The sequence below is a fragment of the Monodelphis domestica genome, chromosome 2 (assembly GCF_027887165.1).
Source record: "Monodelphis domestica isolate mMonDom1 chromosome 2, mMonDom1.pri, whole genome shotgun sequence".
Lineage (NCBI taxonomy): Eukaryota > Metazoa > Chordata > Mammalia > Didelphimorphia > Didelphidae > Monodelphis > Monodelphis domestica.
Genome location: NC_077228.1, coordinates 441,976,671 through 441,999,146, shown reverse-complemented (window position 1 = coordinate 441,999,146; position 22,476 = coordinate 441,976,671). Strand labels below are relative to the sequence as shown.

Genomic DNA, 22,476 nt, shown 5'->3' with positions numbered 1-22,476 from the left:
CAGAAATAACTGACTGCCCACCTGGGCTGTCCCAAGCCAAGCTTGAGTCACCATTGGCACTTGTGAGGCACAGGAAGTGAGGTAGGGAACAGCCTCTGGAGTTCGCTCACTTCCTGTGGAGAGAGCTAGACGGGAGTTGGTGTTAGGAGCTTGGACAGGGAGGAGACCCGCAGGCAGCTTTCCTTCAGATCAGTCACATGAGTCAAAGGACTGGTTCCATTCTCTGCCTTGGCCTTCTAAGGCCTAAACTCCCTCTGGCTCTGCCAGAAGGTTGAGTTAACCTCTTTCCTTGTCCCCTTCTTTCCTTCTCTCTCTCTCTTCTTCTTTCTTACTCCTATTGTAATTAAATTGCCATAAAACTCCATTCTGACTTGAGTGTTTCATTTAGGAATTTCATAAGTGAATTCCTTGGCGACCTTAAATTAACATATATCAGTCTTTAAAAGTGATTTCACTATCACACTTCTAGAATGAAATACAAACTTCTCTACTTAATTCTTCAAAAATTTCATTTAAACCCTTTCTTTCTTAGTAACAACTCTAAGGGCAAGGATTAGGCAGTTGGGGTTAAGTGACTCACCCAGAGCTGCACAGTTAGGAACTATGGGAGGCAGATTTTAATTCGGATCTTCCCAATTCCAGACTTGGTGCTATATCCGAACTGTCCATGCAATTTAGCTTTTAAAGAGCTTTATGACCTGGCTCTAATTTTTCTTTCTCTTCTCACTGCATGTTATTCTCCCTTCTGCACTTTGCCAGCCAGCCACACTAGCTTTATCTCTATTCTCTACCCTTGACATCACCTCATATAGCATATTTCTGTCTATATCTTATTAGGAGGCATCTTGATGAAATGACTAATCTAGAAAAATGTTTTACATGATCACACAGGTAAAAACTATATTAAATTGCTTAGTCTCAGGGAAGGGTTAGGGAAGGGAGGGAAGGAGAGAATTTGGAACTCAAAATTAAAGAAGAATGTTAAAATTGTTTTTATATATATTTGGAGAAAAAAGAAAAAAAAACTTGGCACATTAAAAACTGAAATGCTGACCTGTGACCTTAGACAAGTTACCTCCAGGAAACCTGGGAAATTCTGGAAGACTTTAAGTTACAGAGAAAGTCCTGACCAGTATTGATAGAGGCAATTTCCTTACTTGAAAATTCATTGTAAGAATGAAATCACAGGTCCAATCCCTATCCCTATATTATGTGGATTCATCTAGTTCTTTCTCTCAACCTTTAGAGCACTAATAGTTTTTAATCACTGAATTTATCACTCAAATGAATAACATCTTTTATTGCTCACTAATTATTTAATATCGATCTACCAAACAGACTATAAACTACCTGAAGGCAGGGGCTTTGTTTATACAAATAGGCAGCTAGATGGAGTTCTGGACTTGCAGTAAGGAAAATCATTAAGGCTTGAGTTCAGATCCAATTTCAGAAACTATCTGTGTGACCTTGGACAAGTCATCTGTTGTGGAAGTACAATGCCCATGCCAATTCAACCCAACTCATCCTCAATTTCCTTAGTTACAAAATGGGATTAATAATAACACCTACTTCAGAATGTTAGCAATGGATAGAGCATTGGGCCGGAAGTCAGGAAGACCTGAGTTCAAATATAGCTTTAACTATGTACCTCTGGATGACCTTGGACAAGTCACTTAACCTCTGTTTGCTTCAATTTTCTCAGTTATAAAATGTGGTCAATACTGAACAAATTGTGGCATATGTGGTAATGGAATGCTACTATGCTATAATAAATGATGAACAGAATGATTTCAGAAAAAAAGCTGGTAAGATCTACTTGAACTGAAGAAGAACTGGGGGAACATCATTCATAGTAACAACAATATTGTGATATGATCAACTGTGGAAAAACTTAGCCATTCTCAGCAACACATTGATCCAAGGACAACTCTTAAGGATTTGTGACAAAGAATGCTATCTATCTCCTGAGAAAGAACTGTTGGATTTGGATGCAGGACCAAAGCATACTGTGAAGATTGGATTTAGCTATCTCCTAATTGTAACAATGAAAATACTTAGCTCTTCCTTTATTGGGAAGATTGAATTGTAATTCACAATCTATTTTTAGATTGTAATCTCCAAAAGGATTAACTCAGCATTTTAAGTAGATCTATCCCCCCCTTTTTTTTTTTTAAACCCTTACCTTCCATCTTGGAGTCAATACTGTGTATTGGCTCCAAGGCAGAAGAGTGGTAAGGGTTAGGCAATGGGGGTCAAGTGACTTGCCCAGGGTCACACAGCTGGGAAGTGTCTGAGGCCAGATTTGAACCTAGGACCTCCCATCTCTAGGTCTGATTCTCAATCCACTGAGCTACCCAGCTGCCCCCTGATCTACCCTTTTTAACTACAAAAAGGTGTTAAGTAACTATAAAAGGTGAACTAACCAAAAAAGGTGTTAAGTAACCTAAAAGGTATAATCTAATAAAAGAAGGTGTGAACTAAAGAGTAGGCAGTCCTAGAGAAAAGCATCTGCTATGATTGGTAGATGTGAAATTTAGGGGAGGTGACACAAGAGAAAAAGATCTTTAAAAAGAGGACTAGAAGACAGAAGAAGATATATTCCATTGGAACAGATCGAAGAGCTCTCTGACTCAGAGGAGACACTGGAAGACAGACACTTGAGGAACGACTAGAAGACAGACACTCAAATTGCTTTTCTATTTTAGATGGTCACTGTTGGTGAGTGAAAGGCTGACTTAGTAACCCACACCACCAAGAAAGGCCCATCTCTTGAGACTCTTTTCCCTGATTAGGGCCTTAGTATTTCTACCTAGCTCAGAGGAGGCCAGAGTTTTCTCTCTCTCTCTCTCTCTCTCTCTCACACACTCTCTCTCTCTCTCTCTCTCTCTCTCTCTCTCTCTCTCTCTCCTCTCTCTCCCTCTCTCTCTCTCTCTCTCTCTCTCTCTCTCACACTCTCTCTCTCTCTCTCTCTCTCTCTCTCTCTCTCTCTCTCTCTCTCTCTCTCTCTCCTTAATATCTTCCCTCTATGGTAAATAAACTACCATAAATTCCATTTATTTTAATAATTCATTTTGGGATTTAGAAATTAAATACCTGGCGACCACCTATATATAAATATTCAGAATCCAGTCACAATTAAAATTTAACAATACTATTTTTCCCATTAGTTTATTTATGGTTTTATTTGGGTGATTTGGGTTTATATGAATATTCACTTAACCGTGACCAACATGGAAGTATGTTTTGCATGATAATACATATATATAACTAAGATCAAATTGCTTACCATTTCTGGGAAGGGGCAAGGAAGAAAAGGAGGGAGACTATTTGTATCTTATGATTTTAGAAAATGTGTGTTGAAAATTTGTGGGGTTTTCCTTAATGGACTTCCCTGACCAGCAGGGTCCCACAAGGGAAGGGGCTCACCTTTGTGATGGGACCCGAGGAGAGGTAGGAACCGAGAACCAGGGTGGAAATGAAAGACAGGGACAAGTCAGTGGTTGGATAGGGCAGGCAACCCCTATGATACTTCCTTTGATAGGAAAGTATGAATACAAAGGAACATGAGGTGGATGAGGAGATTAAGATAGGGAATGCAGGCCGAGATGGTTACAGCCTCCGGGAAGGAGAAGGTTAAGAGGAGAGAGAGACATAGTCATTAAGGAGCCCAGTGGAGCTCCATGCAAGGGGAGAGAAAGCCAAGAGGAAGTTCGTGGGTTTGCCTCTGAATTTAATCCTGTCCTGCTTGGGCAGTACTCCCAAGCACATAGTAACCACATCACAAAGTACAGACAATTAAGATTGGGTGGCAAGGTAGAGGGGACACCTTTGGGCGTGTAGATTGCAAACCGGGGCTTTCCCGGGGGAATTGAGTCCGAGCATGTTAATGAGTTTGTCTTAGCCAAGGGCCTGCGTGGCCAGTTCAAGGTTACATTCACAAGCCTCATTGGTATAACCTTATGCTTGGAGACATAGTAACCATACAGTCATTTATATTTCATAGATGTGAATATGCTTGGAATGCTACAAAAATTATTACGTGTAATTGGGAAAATAAAATCTTTGAATGATTTTTTAAAAGATGTGGACAATAATATCACCCCTATACAACTGTAAAATAGGGAATAATCCTGGAGTTGTTGTGAGTCTTTAATGAAATATTTGTAAAGCGCCCAGCACATAATAGGCTCTATGTTAATACTAATTTTTATTAATGATAATAATGTTGATAATAATTTAGGGCATCCAGAACCCCAACGAAAAGCTTTCCAATTTGGCAAAACAGGATGTGCTGGCTAAGAAACACTTGCCTCTGCCTCACCGCCCAAGGCTAGGCCGTGGTTTGGGTAAATCAGGGATGGAAAAGAAAAATAGGAAAGGGGAGGGGGAGCCAAACCGAAAACAAAGATCCTGAAGAATTCCCTATTTGCATTAGTTTTGAAAGGTAACCAGGTATATAGGTAACCAAGATATAATTTTATTATATACTTATTTGATTAAATGCTTCTGGTTGAGAAAAGGGCATTCCTATGCCTACGATCACGCTGATCACGTGCACCGAGATTCCGCGCGAGAAGTGGAATGACAGTCAAGGGAAGGACAGGGATGAACTACTTTCAACTCAGGGACTGCAGTCAAAGATCCAGGAGAGATCGCAGAGCTCAGAGCATGTGACTAGCGTGAAGGACTCCAATCTGGAGTTCAGAGAGGGCTGTACCAACTCACAAGTACAGGGGAGACCCGCTTCTTTATTCAATACTCTGCGGAAGATACGACCGCAGGACCAGGTCATTTACTTAGATCATTCCAAGATTTTTTTTCCTTTTGTTAAATAACATAATGGTACGGATATGTGCCCAGATCCCCGGACTTCAGGGGTGCTCTGGGGCGGTTCCTCCCTTCCGAGGTTGGTAGCGGCGAACGCGCAGTCAAGAGAGGAGGGGGAGGAACCGGAAGGGGCGGAAGCCGCCGTCCTTGGTGTTGTGATCTCTGCACCTCCTAGTGCCTTGGAGCGTGTTTGGTGTTTAGTTCTTTGGGAAGGCGGCTGCAGTTACTCTGACCATGTTGTGCCGGGTGATGAGCAGGTGAGGGGGGGGAACTAGGGTATGGGACCCGGGACCCAAGGATACTATTTGCGCTCCTGTCATCAAGGGACAGGGTCACTGCTGGTCCAAGGGCATGCTTTGGGCTGGGACCCCAGCGTAAACCGAAATTGGGGCTGGCGGCAGCAGCAAGTGATGGCCTTCCCTCCAGCAAACCTTACCAGAGCTGTGCGAATATCCTTTACCCGCTTTCTGTGTATGTCGTTTGCCATTATTAGAATGTAAGCTCCTTGAGGGCAAGGGCCTTCTTTCTGTTCATATTTGTATTCTCAGCGCTTCTCATAGCGCTTCTCATATAGCACATAGTGCCTAATAAATGCTATCGATTATATAAAATACGGTGTCAAATGTATCTTTCCTCCTTTCCTCTTCTTTTCTCTCTTCTCTCCTTTTGTCCTCTCCTTTTCTCTCCTTCCCTCTGACCTGCTGTCTGGAACCTCTTTAAGACCATCTGGTTTGCCATATTAGAGTGGTTCTTGAAGATAACTCCCCTTTTGCTCTTAGAGCTGTGTTGCTGGGTAGTAACCCTTTCTTATTCAGGGTTAGCAACCAGAAGGAAGAAGAGATTAAAAAAAAAAAGTGGATCGATTACTGGTCCGACCAAAATTCCCTCATGCTTTAAAAAATATCAATATAAAAGTAAAAACAAAATTATGACTGAACACATGACAGGTGAGAGATGTTACATGAATTCAATCAATCAATACTTATTAAGCACTTTTTATATTCGAGCACTGTGCTGAACGCTAAGGATATATTAAAAAATCAGAAGGCAAAATTCCACTGTAAGAATAGCTAAATTTGTTAACCTGGAATAAGATCTTAACTACTTCTGAAACCAATGTGAACAAGGAATAAATACGATTAAAGGTATAAAATTACTTGTCCTTTCTCCAAACTTAAAGGAAACTAGATATAGTGGTCATTTTTCAACTATGTGGACAAGCACCATGGTTTAATGGAAAATTCTGTTTTTTTAATATAGTCTTTTTTTTTTTAAATATCTTTGCAGGAGGACCAGTAAGCTAGTACCGGCTTTGGGATGTTTGGGCTCCAGGCAAAAGCACAGCCTTCCTGATTTGCCTTATGATTATGGTGCACTGGAGCCTCACATTAATGCACAGATCATGCAATTGCACCACAGCAAACATCATGCCACTTATGTGAATAACTTGAATGCTACAGAGGAGAAATATAAAGAGGCCTTAGCAAAGGGTATGTGAAGCCATAATTAAGAGAAAAAAAAGCTGACTAAATGATAAATGTTGAAGTGGAAACTCTGACATTAAAAAATGCTCTTGTTTTCAGATAAATCACAGTGAAACTTTATCCCTTAAGTGATTATATAATTGTAAAAACGTTTTTTTCTAATAAATGGCCAATTCCAGAGTAGGACTTTAGTTTGAAATAAACTACTAAACTGTTTTCTCAGCCCAGAAAAATCTAAATTTTAATTTGTGAAATCTCTTCTTATTTGGAATTGACTTAGGACTTTTGTGGAAGAATAACATTTTGGCTAGATACTGTTAGTGTGTGTAAAAATCACCTTGTAACTTTTAACAGTAATAAAGAACCATTAGTTTTTATTCATATTATCATTTAATAATCATAACTTTCTTGTCATACTTTTAGAACTATTCCATACACAGTTCTGTGTCTAGAACATTGAGGTCCTATTCTATTTATCTAAGCTTTAGTAGAAATAGACATAAGTAGAAGTGTCTGAGTAGAAGTGTCCATGGTTCTTATACACAAGTTCATCTTACCCACATGAATGATTCTCCAAAATAATCTATTTTTGTTTCCTAAAAAGTGCTCATTTTTCTGTCATGAGTTGAGGTTTCTTAATCAGAAATCCATTTTTTAAAACCTATGCCTTCCACTTTAGAATCAATACTGTGTATTGGTTCCAAGGCTTAAAAGTGGTAAGGGCTAGGCAATGGGGGTTAAGTGACTTGCCCAGGGTCACACAGCTAGGAAGTGTCTGAGGCCAGATTTGAGCCTAGGACCTCCCATCTCTAGGCCTGGCTTTTCAATCTACTGAGTCATTTTGTTTTCCTCCCCCCCCCCCCCCCCCAATCCATTTTTAAGTATACTAGACAGGTATTCTAATACTCCAGGGAAGTCTTGTCTGCAAGTACTGATTCTCAGTTATCTGAAAAGATGATTTTGGCAATTTATCATTCCTACCTGATAAATTTGTTGGAAAGTTTTAAATGCAGACATCAATCTTCAGTGAGGGAAAAGACGTTTTAGTTTAGTCATCCTAATGCATTGTCATCAAAACAGTTAACAGAATCTGAAGATCAATTTGGTACCTTAGACTTTGTAATGCTGGACTAATTTTTCTAAAATAGAGTTGTAAGAAGAGTTTGAATTTCATGCTGAAGATTTTTTTTATTGTACACCGAAGTGGCACACATTTATTTGATATTAGTCACTAATAAACTCAGGAATCTTATTTAATTTAGACAAAAATTTGTAGTTCTTGAAAGATTACTCAATATCTAGTCGTTTTCTGCTCAAAATAAAATGTTTTTTGGTCTCTACATTAACCAATGATTGTGTTATAGTTGATATTGCCAGATTTCACTTAGATTGATAAGACTCTTGGTTTAAGATTTCAGTAATACCATTTATGTAGGAATTTCAAGTTTACCAAATTTGTTTAGTTCACATTTTTGCTGAACTTTAATCTTGAAATGTTAAGTTGTTTTCCAAGGTTGAAATTTTATCTTGCTAGCTGGTGGCACCTGCTGGCAAAACGTGGTATTGAAAACTATAATAAACGTTATCAAAATAAGGCATTTAGCTTCTGGGCCTTAGTTTTCTAAGCTGTAAAATGAGGAAATGAGGAGATTTGACTGGATGATCCTTGAAGATCCTTCCAATCCTATATCTATGATCTTTTAAATCATGTTGAGTGCAGTCCTCTTGTGGTGTAGTGGAAAGGGTGCTGCTGGCTTTGGAGTAAAGTGACCTGCGTTTGAATTCTGGCTCTGCTCCATTAATTCCTGTGTAATCTTGGGCAAGTCACAACCTCCTTGGGCTCTTACTTTTTTCATCTATAATGTGAGGGGTTGGTTGGGGTAACCTCTGAGATTTCTTAAAGTTTTTGATTTTATATTTATATTTTATTTTATATTTATAGCTTATGATCTTATATTAGGGATCTTATTTAGGGGGAGAATTATAATGGAAATTGTCATAGGGTTGTAAGGACCTCTTATACTTCTAAAATAACTTCCATTTCTATATAATAAGAATATAGAAGAAGCAGTGTGGCACAGTGAATAGTGGGTTTCTCTTAGAGCCTGGAAGATCTGAGTTCAAAACTCTTGTGTAATTTTGGCTAAGCTTAAGTCACTTAATCTCTTAGTACTCCCAAATTCAATTTGAACTCCCCCAGTACAAATGAATTGCTGATCTGCATTCAAGGAGTGGAGGGAATTCTCAAACTAGAAGCTCTGTTTACCATTATAATTATGGGCCCTTAAGTCTGTACCCTCCCAAAAATGTCTGTCTGATGTTTGTATCTTTTATAGTATTTACTTAGTACAGTGCCACATGCAGAATGGATTTTCAAAAATATTTGTTGGATGTGTTACCAGTAATGCTTTAAAAAAACCCCCAATAACCTGACAAACCTGACTTTGGTAGATCATGTAGCAGGAAGGAATATCTTTTTTTTTTTTTAAACGCTTACCTTCTGTCTTGGAATCAATACTATGAATTGGTTCTAAGGCAGAAGATTGGTAAGGGCTAGTCAATAGAAGTTAAATGACTTGCCCAGGGTCACATAGCTGGGAATGTCTGAGGCCAGATTTGAACCTAGGCCTCCCCTCTCTAGGCCTGGCTCTCAATCCACTGAGCTACCCAGTTGCTCCCAAGAAGGAATATCTTGAATTCGTTTGATTATGGGAAAACATATTTTTTACTTTTCATTTTGTTTAGTATTTTTTTTAAATCAAGTATACTTTTTTTACAAAAAAATTTTTCTTCTTAATTAATGCCTTTTGTTTTTACATATTTACATATTCTTTTAACAAAGACTAAAAAAAGAGGGAAAAATAGTTCCTCAAAACTATTAAACTCTTACTAACAAATGCCCCACACTGTATGCAATAGTGTTCTCCCTTAATCCCCTACTTCTGCAATGATAAGAGAGAAGTGCATTTTCTCTGTTCTGGGACCAAACTTGGTCATATAATTATACAGCATTTTGTTTTTTTTAATATTGTCTTTGTGAATGCTTTTTCTGATTTTGCTTACTTTGCTTTGCATCAGTTTATGTAATTCTTCCCATACTTCTCTGAATTCTTCATATTCATTGTTTCTTATTTACAGAGCTTTAATATAAAGAGGTGTGTGTGTATATTTATGTCTGTATATAAAGATATATATATGTGTGTCTATATATAAAGATATATATATATGTGTCTGTATATAAAGATATATATATATATATATAGTGAACACCTCTTTTATTTTCAGTACATTGCTACCACATAAAGTGCTGCCATATATGGGACCTTTCTGTCTTTTTTTAAAAGAACCTGGGATGTAGGTTTTGATCTGGGGTTGTGATTTTATTGGTGTAGGAGATTCCTGGTGAGGAAAGCCCTTTGACAAATTCAGGTCCTGCAACTTGGCATCTTAGAATAAATGTTCCCTGGAGCATTTAGAAGTTTAGGTGATTAATTACATAGCCAATTTGTGTCATAGGTGGGACCTATGTGATTTATATTTTTCAAAACTGAACTTGGTCATTAAGGACATTTCAAGTGTTTTGGAAAAATTGGAATTTAAAAAATGACAAATTAAGAGACCATAAAAAAAGGGAAAACATTGACTCAAATCTTTTTTTCTGGTTCAGGTAATACACACACGTTTTAGTTTTATTTTCAACTAAATGTTTCATTAAAAACTTAACATTAAACATAAATACAACCAATCAAATTAATTTTGTTACATTGTTAATTTCAACTCGTATACTATAAGTTTTTTAGTCCCTCCCTTTTAGTTACTATCAAAATTCTTTGTTCTTTCTCATTTACTTTTCCTTTCCTTCATTTTTCTGGTTCTGATTTCTTCACTTTGCATTATTTCTAACATCTTTCCAGATTTCTTTGTATTTCCCACATTTTTTTTAGTATAGACCTATGAATTCATTGATTTAGGGAATTCTCTGTTAAAAACTCCTTCTACTAATTTCAGATCAGTATCATGTTAGAGTGTAATATTTAGACCCAGGTCTTCCTGACTATAACTGGTCATTTGCCCATGAGGACACACTGCTTTTACAATTCCACTATTTTAATATTTCATATTACAAGATAATTTGTATATTATAATGTGTATACTTATATAATATAAAAGAATAATTAGCATATTATTTTATTTATTTAACTGTTCCTCTTTTGTTGGCCATTTCTATTGATTCCATTTTATTGCAGTTATTTAAAATGCTGCCATAAGTATCTTTGATTCTAGTTTTTATTTTTGCTAACACTTTGAGGGTATGAATCTAACAATGGTAAATATCATATCAAGGGTATGATAATTTTTTTAACTTTTTATTGGCTAGGCTACATTGTTCTCCATAGATTCTGATGTGTGCAGCATTTTGCTTTGTGTGTTGCCTTTTTACTCCTAAAATTTGTTGGAATTTTCCTAAAAATTTACATAATACATTTTGACATTTGACATTTTTTGATTTTGTGTATAAAGCTTGATCTCTGTTGCAAAAGTGTGTTTGAGGGCGTGGATTGAGAGACAAAAATATCCTTTGCTTCTTTCCCAGTGCCTAACAGAATGTTTCTATTGAATTCAAAGTATATGTTAGGAAACATTTTTTGTTGTGTCCCTATGTTATTTACATATAATGTGGAATTATGACATTTTTATAATTGGAAAAATAATAAATATGATCTAGTCAAACCTTTCATTTTTTAGATAGAGAAATAGAATAAGAGTTTTGGGAAATTAACTTATGTTTCTACTTCACATTTCAGGTGATGTTACTTCTCAGGTAGCTCTCCAGCCTGCATTACGGTTCAATGGTGGTGGTCATATCAATCATACTATTTTCTGGACAAATCTTTGCCCAAATGGAGGAGGAGAACCTAAAGGTCTGTATTGGTGTCATCATAACCACATTTTAGTGAAGGAAGTGTTAATGGTTATTTTAGTTAGAAGTTACATTAGGTTTTCTCTAATTTTTAACACTGACTATCTTGAATGTGGTTATTTGGTACTAGAGACAAAACTGTTCTTAAAAATTTTTTTTTCACATAACAAATCTATGAAGGGAGGTCCTTTTAAGGTAGTTAAGTATTTGGTGAATTTAGGTAGTAGTGTAGACCAGTTTACCTTTGAAGGAAGAAAAACATTTAATATTTCCCAGCATAAGATAATAAAGCTATGCCTAGTTACTTTTAAATATGCTTTTGCTTGTGAAAAAGGATTACTTGGGATAAAAAAGTGTCTTGAGTAATAAAAAGTTAGTTATCTTAGTAAGACTTAACTTTAAATTGGGTTTTAAAATGTTTTATTTGTTGAAGATGATTTTCTAATGTTTAAATTTCTAAATTGAAGTAACTATCAATAAAGCAGTCAGACTTCAGAATCTTCACACATGAAATAAGATATTTATAAACTTGAATAAAATAACAAAAGTCCTATTTACTTGCATACCATATTTTGATCTCTCGCCTATGTAATTTTTAAGCTTTTGTTCTTGCTTTTGTTATTTAGCTTTAAGAATTTGGTGGTTCTTTTTATTTCCTTTCATTTTTTCCCCTACTATCCAATCTTTTGAGATTCTGATTCTTTAGATGCTTTTTCTTTTCTTTTTTTACATTAAAGCTCTTAATTTTTTTAAAAGGAACATTTTATTCTTGATAATTGGAGGGTAGAATGACATTCTTGAGCTCTTGCACTAAATGGCCTAGGGTTTGAGCATAATTAATAGTTCCTTGGATGCATTAGGGCAACTGGAAAATTGTCTATTTGCCATACCTCTTGAGAGTGAGAATCCTACTATTTTACTGAAATTACAGAAATTTTACTGGTATTCTTTGTTATTTTGTTCAAAGTCTTATGAATGGCCAGAACAGTGAGTGTGTAGCCAGCCACATTCAAATTTATGTCCAGAAATGCACAAGGCATTCTGAAGTCAAATAAAACTGGATTATTTGTATCACCTGAGTATCTGGAGTATTGCCTTTTATTTCATGTGGAGTTCTAAAGTTGGTCAACCACAATGAGTTAGGAGAGAAATTATATTTTCAACTGATTTAGGAGTTACAACTCTCTCTCATCTGTGTGTGTGTGTGTGTGTGTGTGTATGTATATAAAACTCTTGCCTACTGCCTTATTCATTCTAAGACAGAAGAGTGGCAAGGGTTAGACAGGGGTTAAGTGACTTGCTCAGGGTCACACAGCTAGGAAATGTCCGAGGCCAGATTTAAACCTAGGTTCTTACTCCAAGTCTGGTGCCCTGTCCTCTATGCTACCTAGCTGCCCTTTAGCAAGCAAATCTTAGGTTATCTTTTTATATTACCACATTTTGAAACAGAGTGTTTGAAACACTCATATGTAGACTGTTATAAAGGTAAAAATAAAATAAATTTATTTTCATGGCCCTGGGGGTTGAAGAGAGCACAGTTTGTTTGAAGAGGATTCAGGTAATACTGAAGCCATCTTCCTTGCTTCCATCCTACAACATCTAAAAGAATTTTTAAAAAAAAAATCCTTACCTTCTGTCTTGTTCCAAGGCAGAAGAGTGGTAAAGGCTAGGCCATGGGGGTTAAGTGACTTGCCCAGGGTCACACAGCTGGGAAGTGTCTGAGATCAGATTTGAACCTAGGACCTCCCATCTCTAGGCCTGGCTCTCAATCCACTGAGCTACCCACTGCCCCCTAAAAGGAATTTTTAGAGAATTGATTTCTAATTCAGGAAAACATACTTGTATCTAAACCTAAGATTAGAAAGTGGTCATTAAGCATTTATTAAGTTCTAACTATGGGCCAGTACTATTGCAAAGTACTAAGGGTTAAAAAAAAAAGGCAGAAACACTGACCTTTCTTTCTAAGGAGCTCATTTGTGGTGGGGGAGACAAGATGCACAAAATGTTCCATACAAGATATAGATGGTGTAAATTGAATCTCTGCGGAAGATGGGGTAAGGGTTAGGGATTGATGAAGGCCAAAAATGTGGAATGGGAACTAGCTTGTTGAAATGGAAAGAATTCTGAATGAGGAGTCTTATAATACCCGAGTTCAGATTCTTATTTTGCTGTTTCTACATCTGTGACCTTTAGGCAAATCACTTTTTCTCTCTGGGCTAGAGTTTTCTTATTTGTTAAAAGAAAGGATTGATTTAGATGATCCAAGTCCAGCTCTTTTTTTCTAACACAAACATCTATAAAGGGCCAACTTTTTTAGCTCTAGACCTATATGATATGAAATGAATAAAGGAACAAATCTCTCACCAATTCTCATTTCACTTTTCAATATTGCTGTCCTTATAGTACTTCAAATGGTAATATATAAATAATAGTGTTTTCTTTATGTAGAGTACGTGTCAGGGTACATGGGCTATCTGAGGTAATGTAATAAATATTTTTTCTTACAGGGGAATTGATGGAAGCCATCAAACGTGATTTTGGTTCTTTTGAAAAATTTAAGGAGAAGTTGACAGCTGTGTCAGTTGGTGTTCAAGGTTCAGGTTGGGGTTGGCTTGGCTTCAACAAGGAGCAGGGACGACTACAGATTGCAGCTTGTTCCAATCAGGATCCTTTGCAAGGAACAACAGGTTAGAGACGTGGATGAAAAAGGATTAAACATTGTAGTCAGAAGAGGTGGCGATTGCCAAGAAATTAATAGAGAAACATTTTGAAGATTATCAGCAGTATATTATATAGCTAGCCTTATATGTAAAGTTGTCTGTTATGTTAAGTAATATGGAAACATTTCTGAGACTGGCCTTTCTGAAAAGTTAAAAAAGTTTGAAAGCTCTTAGAATATAATGAAACAGTACAATTTTATAGTTAGAGCAAAACTGACAATAGAATCAACTTTTTAGGTTTTAATATATAAAAAGATATTTGCATTTCATTTAAATAAGCCCATTATTTCAGAATGAGATATCTATAAAGTGCTTTGCAAACTTTAAAGCACATACAAATATAAGCTATTACCACTACTACCAGGTAGATGGGTCCTGGAATGCATGTGCTTTCATGCCTTAAAAATCATTATCATTACTGAAATTTCAGGATAATTTCAGGACACTGAGAATGACATAGGAGTCTTTCTTGTTGTTACCTATTTGGCTTTTGACTAGGACATATCTATAATCAAATCACATCTCAAGAGGCACATTGTGGATAAAACACTTGGAGTCAAGAAGACCTGGGTTCAAATATTGCTTCTGAATAGCAGTGTGATTCTGACCAAGGTGCCAGTCCTCCTGCTGACAGAATCACAGATTCTTTTTGTTGTAGATCTTAGTAGCTATCTTACAGATGCCAGTATTGGATGGGATAGACTATTGATCTGACCTAGTGAAATATGTACGTTCTTAAAAAAAAACAACTGCAAACTTATATATTCTCCAAATCGCCTCAACTTTATTTTAACGTAAATTTTTATGACCCCCCGAAACATTTCATTTCCTTTGCCAATGTATATAGTTCACACTAATTTCTGAGATATACTTGATTCTCTCTCCATTGTTTGCTGTGAAATTAGCTGTGGTGAGTAGATGAAGATTTTTATGCTGCTACTGAGAGCTCAGTATCTGCTTTACAGATGGTGCAGGCTCTATTAAGGCAGACCTATCAACAGAAGTCTGTATGTATAGTGTTAATGATAGATGATGTTCATGTTATGCTTTATGGTTAAACAATGTTTTGTGTGTCTCCTTTGATTTTTCACAGCAACTCTGGGTAAGTATTATGATCTCCATTTTGTAGATGGAGTGATTGAAGCTCAGTAAGTCTTACTTGCTGGTATGATTAATAATAAACAATGCTGACTCTGAGACCTCAGTCTTGATTCCGAGTTCAGGGATCACTTTACTTTGTCACACTGACTTGATAAGTATATCACAACTAAAAGTGTTTACATTAACACTGGGGAGGTAATAATCAGCCCCTTGAGGACTTTCTCTGTTGTTTGCCTATGAAGATATCTTCTCAGTGCTTACTAGGTGCTTTTAAAAATTGTTAAAACAAGTCCCTAATGATTTCAGTTAACACTTTCTTATCATTCATCACAATTTTCACAGTCCTTAGTAAGATCTGTCTGCAAGTATTTATTTATTTTGAAACTCTTACTTTCTCTCTTAGTAACAGCTCTTAGACAGAAAGGCAAGGGCTAGGCAATCAAAGGTTAAGTGACTTGCCCAGGCTAACAGAGCTAGGAAGCGTTTTGAGGCCAGATTTGAACCGAGGTCCTCCTGACTCCAGGTCTGGCTCTCTATCTACCAAGCCACCTAGCTTTCCCCATAAATATGAATTAAATGCTTATTTTGTGCCAGGCACTGTGCTATTCACTGCAAATACAAATACAAGTAGAAAGACAATCTCTGCCCTCAAGGACCTTATTGTAAAAGAAGGACCCTGGTGGAATAGCACAGGAAAACACCCCAAGGGCAGGGGAATGATAGAGGAAGTCTGGAGTATAGCTGAGAAAGGAAAGAGAAGTAGCCAGTCTGGCATTTCTCCCTGAATCAAGATTCTGGGAGAAACCATCAAATGAGTGGGAGAGGCCACAGAGCGTGTTTTCTCAATGTGTGATTGGAGTGAGACTTCAGGATGAGGAGTTAGAGCACAGTAGAAGACTGAAATGCAGCTTAGAGGTTTAAACAAGGAATTTTTACTCTGATAGAATTTACTTTTAAGTACGTCTTTCATTTGCATATGATACTGAAATATTAGCAAAACTAGTTTGAAGTGTAATTTGTAAGAACTTTGCAAGATGGGGAATCAAAAGGGAAAATATGGAAGTATTGACTTTCTGCATTTACTAATCTTTACTTTTTTTTTCTCTTTCTCAAGGTCTTATTCCTCTTCTGGGAATTGATGTGTGGGAACATGCTTATTACCTTCAATATAAAAATGTTAGACCAGATTATCTAAAAGCAATCTGGAATGTAATTAATTGGGAGAATGTAACTGAGAGATACTCAGCTTGTAAAAAGTAAAGTGGTATTATACTCACTGTTTCAACATTTGCTCTTGTGGAAGCTCGGCACTGTAATTTGTTAATGAGTTGCTGCTCTATGAAACTCTCATATTACCTATTAAAATGTGTGTACTTAAGCAAAGTGTTTAATGCCATGAAAGATTACTTATTTTCAGAGCTTTTTAGTTTTATGCAATAATATGTATAGTGACTTTAAGGATTGAGCAGGGTCTTGTGAATGTTTCTGGTAGGCTAGGTGCTTATGAGGATGATTGTTGTCATGATTGAAAAAATCCAATAACACAAATAAGTACAGTCTGGATATTTCCCATCTTATGATAATTTTTCTAGGGAAGTCTTTAATCCTCGTATATGGTAATTATAATACAGCAAGTTCTTCATTCTGATTATTTAACAGTGAAATCCATTTAAGGAAGTGATCTAGAGTGGGAGAGGGGCAGGAGAGAGAATTCAGAACTCAAAAAAAATGAATGTTAAAAAATTTTACATGTAATTGGAAAATATTTAATGAAGTAAATTAAAAATATATAACTTTATTAAAAAAATAAAAAAGTTATACCAAAACCCAAATCGTTTTTGTTAATGATTTTTTAAAGACTACTTTTTTATGTAGCAGAGAACATCCAGAATTCTGTTGTAGAAAAGCCTTTTTGAAGTTTAGATTTTTGAATACTGTTCTTTCAGATAGGTTATGTCACAGTTATTTACACTTACCCCCCCCAGATTGAGCTTTCCCTTTTATCAAGGTGAGGGCTTGTGTCTGACACATGTACAGAATTCTGTCTCAAGAGTATCCTGAACCCTTTGCCATGAAGGAAGGAGGTATGATTCTGCTTTGGGTCTGCCATTGGTTTTTCCATTCACATAGTTCAACTTCCTCTTAGTAATCTTTTCATTTACATCATTGCCATAGTATGTTGTATAATTTTCTGTTGGCAAAGAGGGCAAGGTTTTATTGTGAAAATGTTATGAGAATCTATTGTCTCCAAATATCTTAGCAATACATGAGATAGATCAGGATTGAACTGACTGAGCTAATGGCAAGGACTGTATTTTTCAAGGTCCATGAGTAATCTTGTGCCTTTTTTAAAACATTGAGTATCAGACTGCTCTCCTTTTCCATTTTTTGTTACTTTAGAGTCAATGGGGAATACAGAGCCACAGATTTCATTATTAACTACTGAAGTGTTTTTCAGTGCAGCTATTTTCTTTTTTAAAAAGTTGATTAAAGTAGGTTTACACCCTTGGTTTTGTTGCAAAATGTTGGAAGATTTTATAATTCTGTTGATGCCTGGGGTTGTGCATGCATTTTAAAACACTTTCTTTGGAGGTTACAGTAAATTTGAAGAAATATCTACAATAAACTGCTGTTTCCAGGGAGCTCTGGTATAAGTCATGTGAATGTTGCTTGCCTTTATTTGCACCATACAGTGCAACCAAATTAAGGAAATCATATAGAAAAGTGGTCCTTTTGACAAGTAGTCACTTGAATATAAGTGGCCTCTAAAGAAGAGATTGTCTTGAGATGGCATTTTAAGATTTTTCTTTTGGTATCGATTGGCTTAAAGCAGAATCTGAGTGATTAGTACTCTAGTATACTTAAAAGTCACATGTTAGAATCGGACTGCTTAGTAGTGACTTGGATTTTAAGTGGATTATGAATCCCAAGATTTGGCTGTTCTGTTGCTGTACATTTCAATAGACTTATCCTCTTAGTGAGATGTTAATTCAAGGTATTGGGTTGTCAGTTTATAAATTAATTTTTTCTGGTCACGGATAAAGTCTTAGTTATCCTAGTAACATTTAATATCCATCTCTTCCTGTTACTGCCAGGGTAGTAGTAATATTGTCTCCCATTTTAAGGTGTGATAGACTCCAATGTATACCTTATAATGTCTTGGAATGAGTTTAAAAAGCTATCTTATTTGTTTTTTTTGTCATAGATGTGAAATTCTTATAATTATTAATAAAATAATTTGTCAAACAACTACAAAAAATTTTTTTCCTTTAATAATTTAATCTTTTTGTGTTTTATCTATTTTCCTGAAAATCAGTGGAGAAAGTAAACACAAGTTATGGGGAAGTTGAAATTTTAGTCTTCTAACTTATTCAGTCCAAGTAAACCCATGGCTTCATCCTCAAATCTGCAGCAAAATTAATTTCAAATAAAATAAAAATTAAGAATTGTTTAAATTATGGGAACATTAAAGTTTTAGAAAATAGAGAGTAATTAGTCAATTTTAATTGCCTTGATCATTGTGGTAACAGTTGTTGATGAAGCTTATTTTATAAGATTGATTTTGAAATACTAGGATTTGATCATTATTATAAAGGTATAGGTTATCTACTCCCCCCATGCAAAATATACCAGACAATCATTTTAATAAAGCATGAAAACATCCTCAAATTGTTTTGTAGCACTTTGTCAGTGTGAGGAGATAGGATTTTAATTCTGGCTCTGCTCTGCCACTAATTAACTGAACAAAAACCAATCTCTGGAGACCTGTGTTTTCTCATGTTTTAAAATGGTGGGGGTAGGGTTGAACTAGACTTGTATCCTGGTTCTAACATTCTGGTGCTATGATTATTTTATCAATAAATTGACTAGGATTCCTGTGGTTAAATAGATGTTGATGATATTGTGTTCAAGTCATTTTAACTTTAAAATATAGGGTTCTTTAGCCAATAATAGGCAGCTGTAGGCACTGTGAACTGGGCAAGTTGCTTGACCTCTATTGCCTGACAAAAGAATCCCCTGGAGAATGCAATGGCAAACTACTTAAGTATCCTTTTTAAGAAAACCCCATGGATAGCAATGGTCCCTGGGGTCACAGAGAGTTGGACATGACTGAACCACTCACTGAACAACATCAAAATCCTTAGTCAATGGATACCAGTTTGGCAGCAGATATTAAAAGTAATACCATATTTCCCTTTCTATGGTTCTTAGTCATTTCACAAGTGGCTGGTGCAGCACAATCCCCTTTAGCAACTTGTACTCGGTCCCAATTGCCTGGTCAGTGATCTTAAAACTTCGGGGGAGTAGCTCCCCATCAGAAGTTTGGCTGCTTCTGCTCTGGCCACTGATTTTCACAAACATACATTAAACTTCTACTGTGTGCAGACTTGTTTTTGGCCTTATTACATTCACAATCTGGAGTAGGTTATAACATGCAAATAGTTAGGTGAAGGGCCAACAAAAAACCAAGTATTTTGTTATGTCTGAGGAAGGTCAGAAGGATTGTTACTGGCAGGCTTAAAAGTCTGCCAACAGCCATTTTTTCACTTTACTCATCCAAATCTGAGTAATTTCAGGGTTTGAGAAGAGAGAAGTCAAAGGGTGAATTTAAAACACTTGTTTTCTGGAAGATTGGTTTTTCTCAGTGACCTCTTTCTAGGAATTATTCCTACCATCTCAAGTTCAGCAGATAAAAAAGGGTGTGTGGTTGATAGACAGCTTTGTTCTTCATTTCAACTTTTAGATTCTTATCATTATGTATTTGTGTAAAGGAGAAACATTCCTGGGCAGGATCCAGGGGAAAGGATTCACTGAGTGCTTTTCAGGTTGAAATATTTAGAGAAAATGTGGTCTGGCAGAAAAAGTCAAGAAAGCTCTGTCTCAGGGTTAGGCTCTGGGCAGCTAGGTAGGGCAGTGGGTAGAGTTCTGGGCTGGGAGTCAGGAAGACTCATCTTCCTTAATTCAAATCTGGCCTCAGACATTTAGTTGTGTGACCCTGGCCTGATCATTTAACCCTTGTTTTCTTCAGTTGCTTCATATGTTAAACTGGAGAAGAAAATGAGAACCACTCTAGTATCTTTGCCAAAAGGGTCAGACACTACTGAAAAAAAATGACAGGAACCATAAGCTCTATGGTGGTCATCATGATTGAGAACTAGCAATATTTAAAATTCTGACCTTTTCATCTTAAAAATGAGAGGAAAGAAACGGAAGGATCACCAATGCTTGCCTTTTAACATCTTACTTTTACATGTTGATTTTAACTTTGTGATGCCTTCATTCTTTGAGGCTTTTACTAAATATACATTGCATTAAATACACACTTCAATGTATCTTTCTATAAAACCCGTTGGCCTTTGAAATGTGAACTGAATTGGAGCATTCAAAGTGGCATCTGCCTATGGACTGGATTCTGTGATTCAAGCCTGGTTTTTTTAAACTAAAAACTTAATAAGGTAGAATAGAGTACTGGAGTAGGGATAGGAACTTATGAAGGAGCTTGACTCTTCATCCCTTGTGGGAAGAGGACTATTCTTGAGAGCTAAGTGAAACTTGGCAGGGAGTGGGGAGGTCCCCTTGGCCAAGCCTCTGAGGAAGTTAAACAATACATTTTTTCTTTTTGAAAAAGAAAAGGGTGATCTTTCATTTTTACATTACATTCATTACCCAATATATTTCCCCCCTACCTCTACAGTGAGTTTTCCCTTTTAACCAAGATTTAAAAAGTTTAAAAAGAAATCCACAAGACCAACTAACATCATTTGCATCTGATGATGCATTTATAATATTCCACCCCACCACAGCCCTCTAAGCTCTGCAATGAAGAGAGGAAGGTACATTTTCTCATTTCTTATCGGGCGCGAATTTAGTCGTTATAATTCAATTTTAGCAAAAACATTAAAAAAAGAAGTTTGTTTCACTGTTCAATGTAGGTGTTAAATGAACATGTAATTTGTAAATACCAGTTCATTTGGAATAGGTTTTTAAAGACTTGCATAAGACTTGTTACCTGTTTTAGTGACAAAAAATGATGAATATTTCAATGATCAGTATTTTAGAATCATAAAATATTACTGGGTTTTGAATTTTTATTCCTTTTAAAATGAATTGCTCTACTTACCTGGTTTATCTGTGTTGCTTTTCCAAATTCAAGGCAAATATTTCCAGAATTTCAGGTTGCAATCTAATCTAATTCTGAGCATCTCCTTACATTTACTCAATGTACTTTTGTTGAGCATCTCTATGTAAGGCTCCGTATTGAGTGCTGAAGGCATGAGCACAAAGACAAATTGTGATAGAAACTAAGAGAGAGGTTATGACATGCACAGATATAAACTAGGCTGCATTCAAGGCTCTATGAAAGTACAGGGGATAAAACTCACTATCTGGCTGGTGGTAACCACAGGAAGATTCACAGAAGAGGACTGGAATTTGAGCTAGGAGCTAGAATAAGGAGGGTTTTTATAGGAGGAAAGTGTAAAAGATAACCTAATTAAGCAAATTTAATCCATTTATGTCCATTGTTTTATGGATTTTTAGAACCATATCCTTTGTATGTAATTATATTAGGTACCCAGCATTATAATGATAAATTGCAATCATAGATTTAATAGTAAGTAAAAAACCCAATTGGTGATTGAATAATTGTGTAATTGAATAATTGTGAGGATCAGTAGTTAATAATCACATTGTGAGTTAAATAATAAAGAAAATCCTCTGAAATGCTTTTGGCACAATATTCTTGCCTTCAGAATCTTGAAATGTGTCCAAATGCTCCTAAGGCCGGAAATTTAATAACATTTCAGGTGGCTTTGAAGCTACAGAGTAACCCTGGATTTTTACCATGTATGGAACAGAGATGATATGATTGACCTCAACATAAGAAAACTTTACTTTCTTGGAGAAGAAAATTTTGGTTACCCCGAGCAGAAGAAACATTCAACTGACTCCCTCTTTTGAGAGACAAGTTTGTGTAATCAGCCTCTTCTACTTGTCATTTCCTGATCCCTGCATCTTTAGATTGTAGTACTGGCCATGCCAGACTCTGGTGTTATGATTTACTCATCTAATACTAAAAATGTCAGTTTGGCTGAGATAATTGCTTTCCAGTGTTTATTATTTTTAACAAAAGATTGAGTCAGTATATTGGGATGGCAGAAGAAGATTTGAGAAGGCAGCTAGGGTGCACAGTAGAATAGAACTGTAGGCCAGGAGTCAGGAAGACCTGAGTTCAAAACCACCCTCATATGCTTCTTATCTGTATGACCATTAACCTTCCATTGCCTCAGTTTCCTCATCTGTAATATGGAGTTAATACCACCTGCCTTCTCAGATTTGCCCAATGTACTGTAAATGCTATAAAATGCTAGATATTATTAATATTATTTTTTTTATAAGTAGAAGAGATAGCAAAACCATTTTC

General features: G+C 36.2%; 1 protein-coding gene across 1 annotated transcript; it reads left to right on the top strand.

Annotated features, from left to right (window-relative positions):
- Positions 1-4,909: 4,909 nt before the first annotated feature.
- On the top strand, positions 4,910-18,312 carry SOD2 (superoxide dismutase 2). Its single transcript, XM_007484848.3, has 5 exons — positions 4,910-5,084; positions 6,115-6,317; positions 11,117-11,233; positions 13,740-13,919; positions 16,168-18,312. The coding sequence occupies exons 1-5, from the start codon at positions 5,062-5,064 to the stop codon at positions 16,311-16,313; spliced, it is 669 nt and encodes a 222-aa protein (XP_007484910.1). The 5' UTR covers positions 4,910-5,061; the 3' UTR covers positions 16,314-18,312.
- The last annotated feature ends 4,164 nt before the right edge of the window (positions 18,313-22,476 follow it).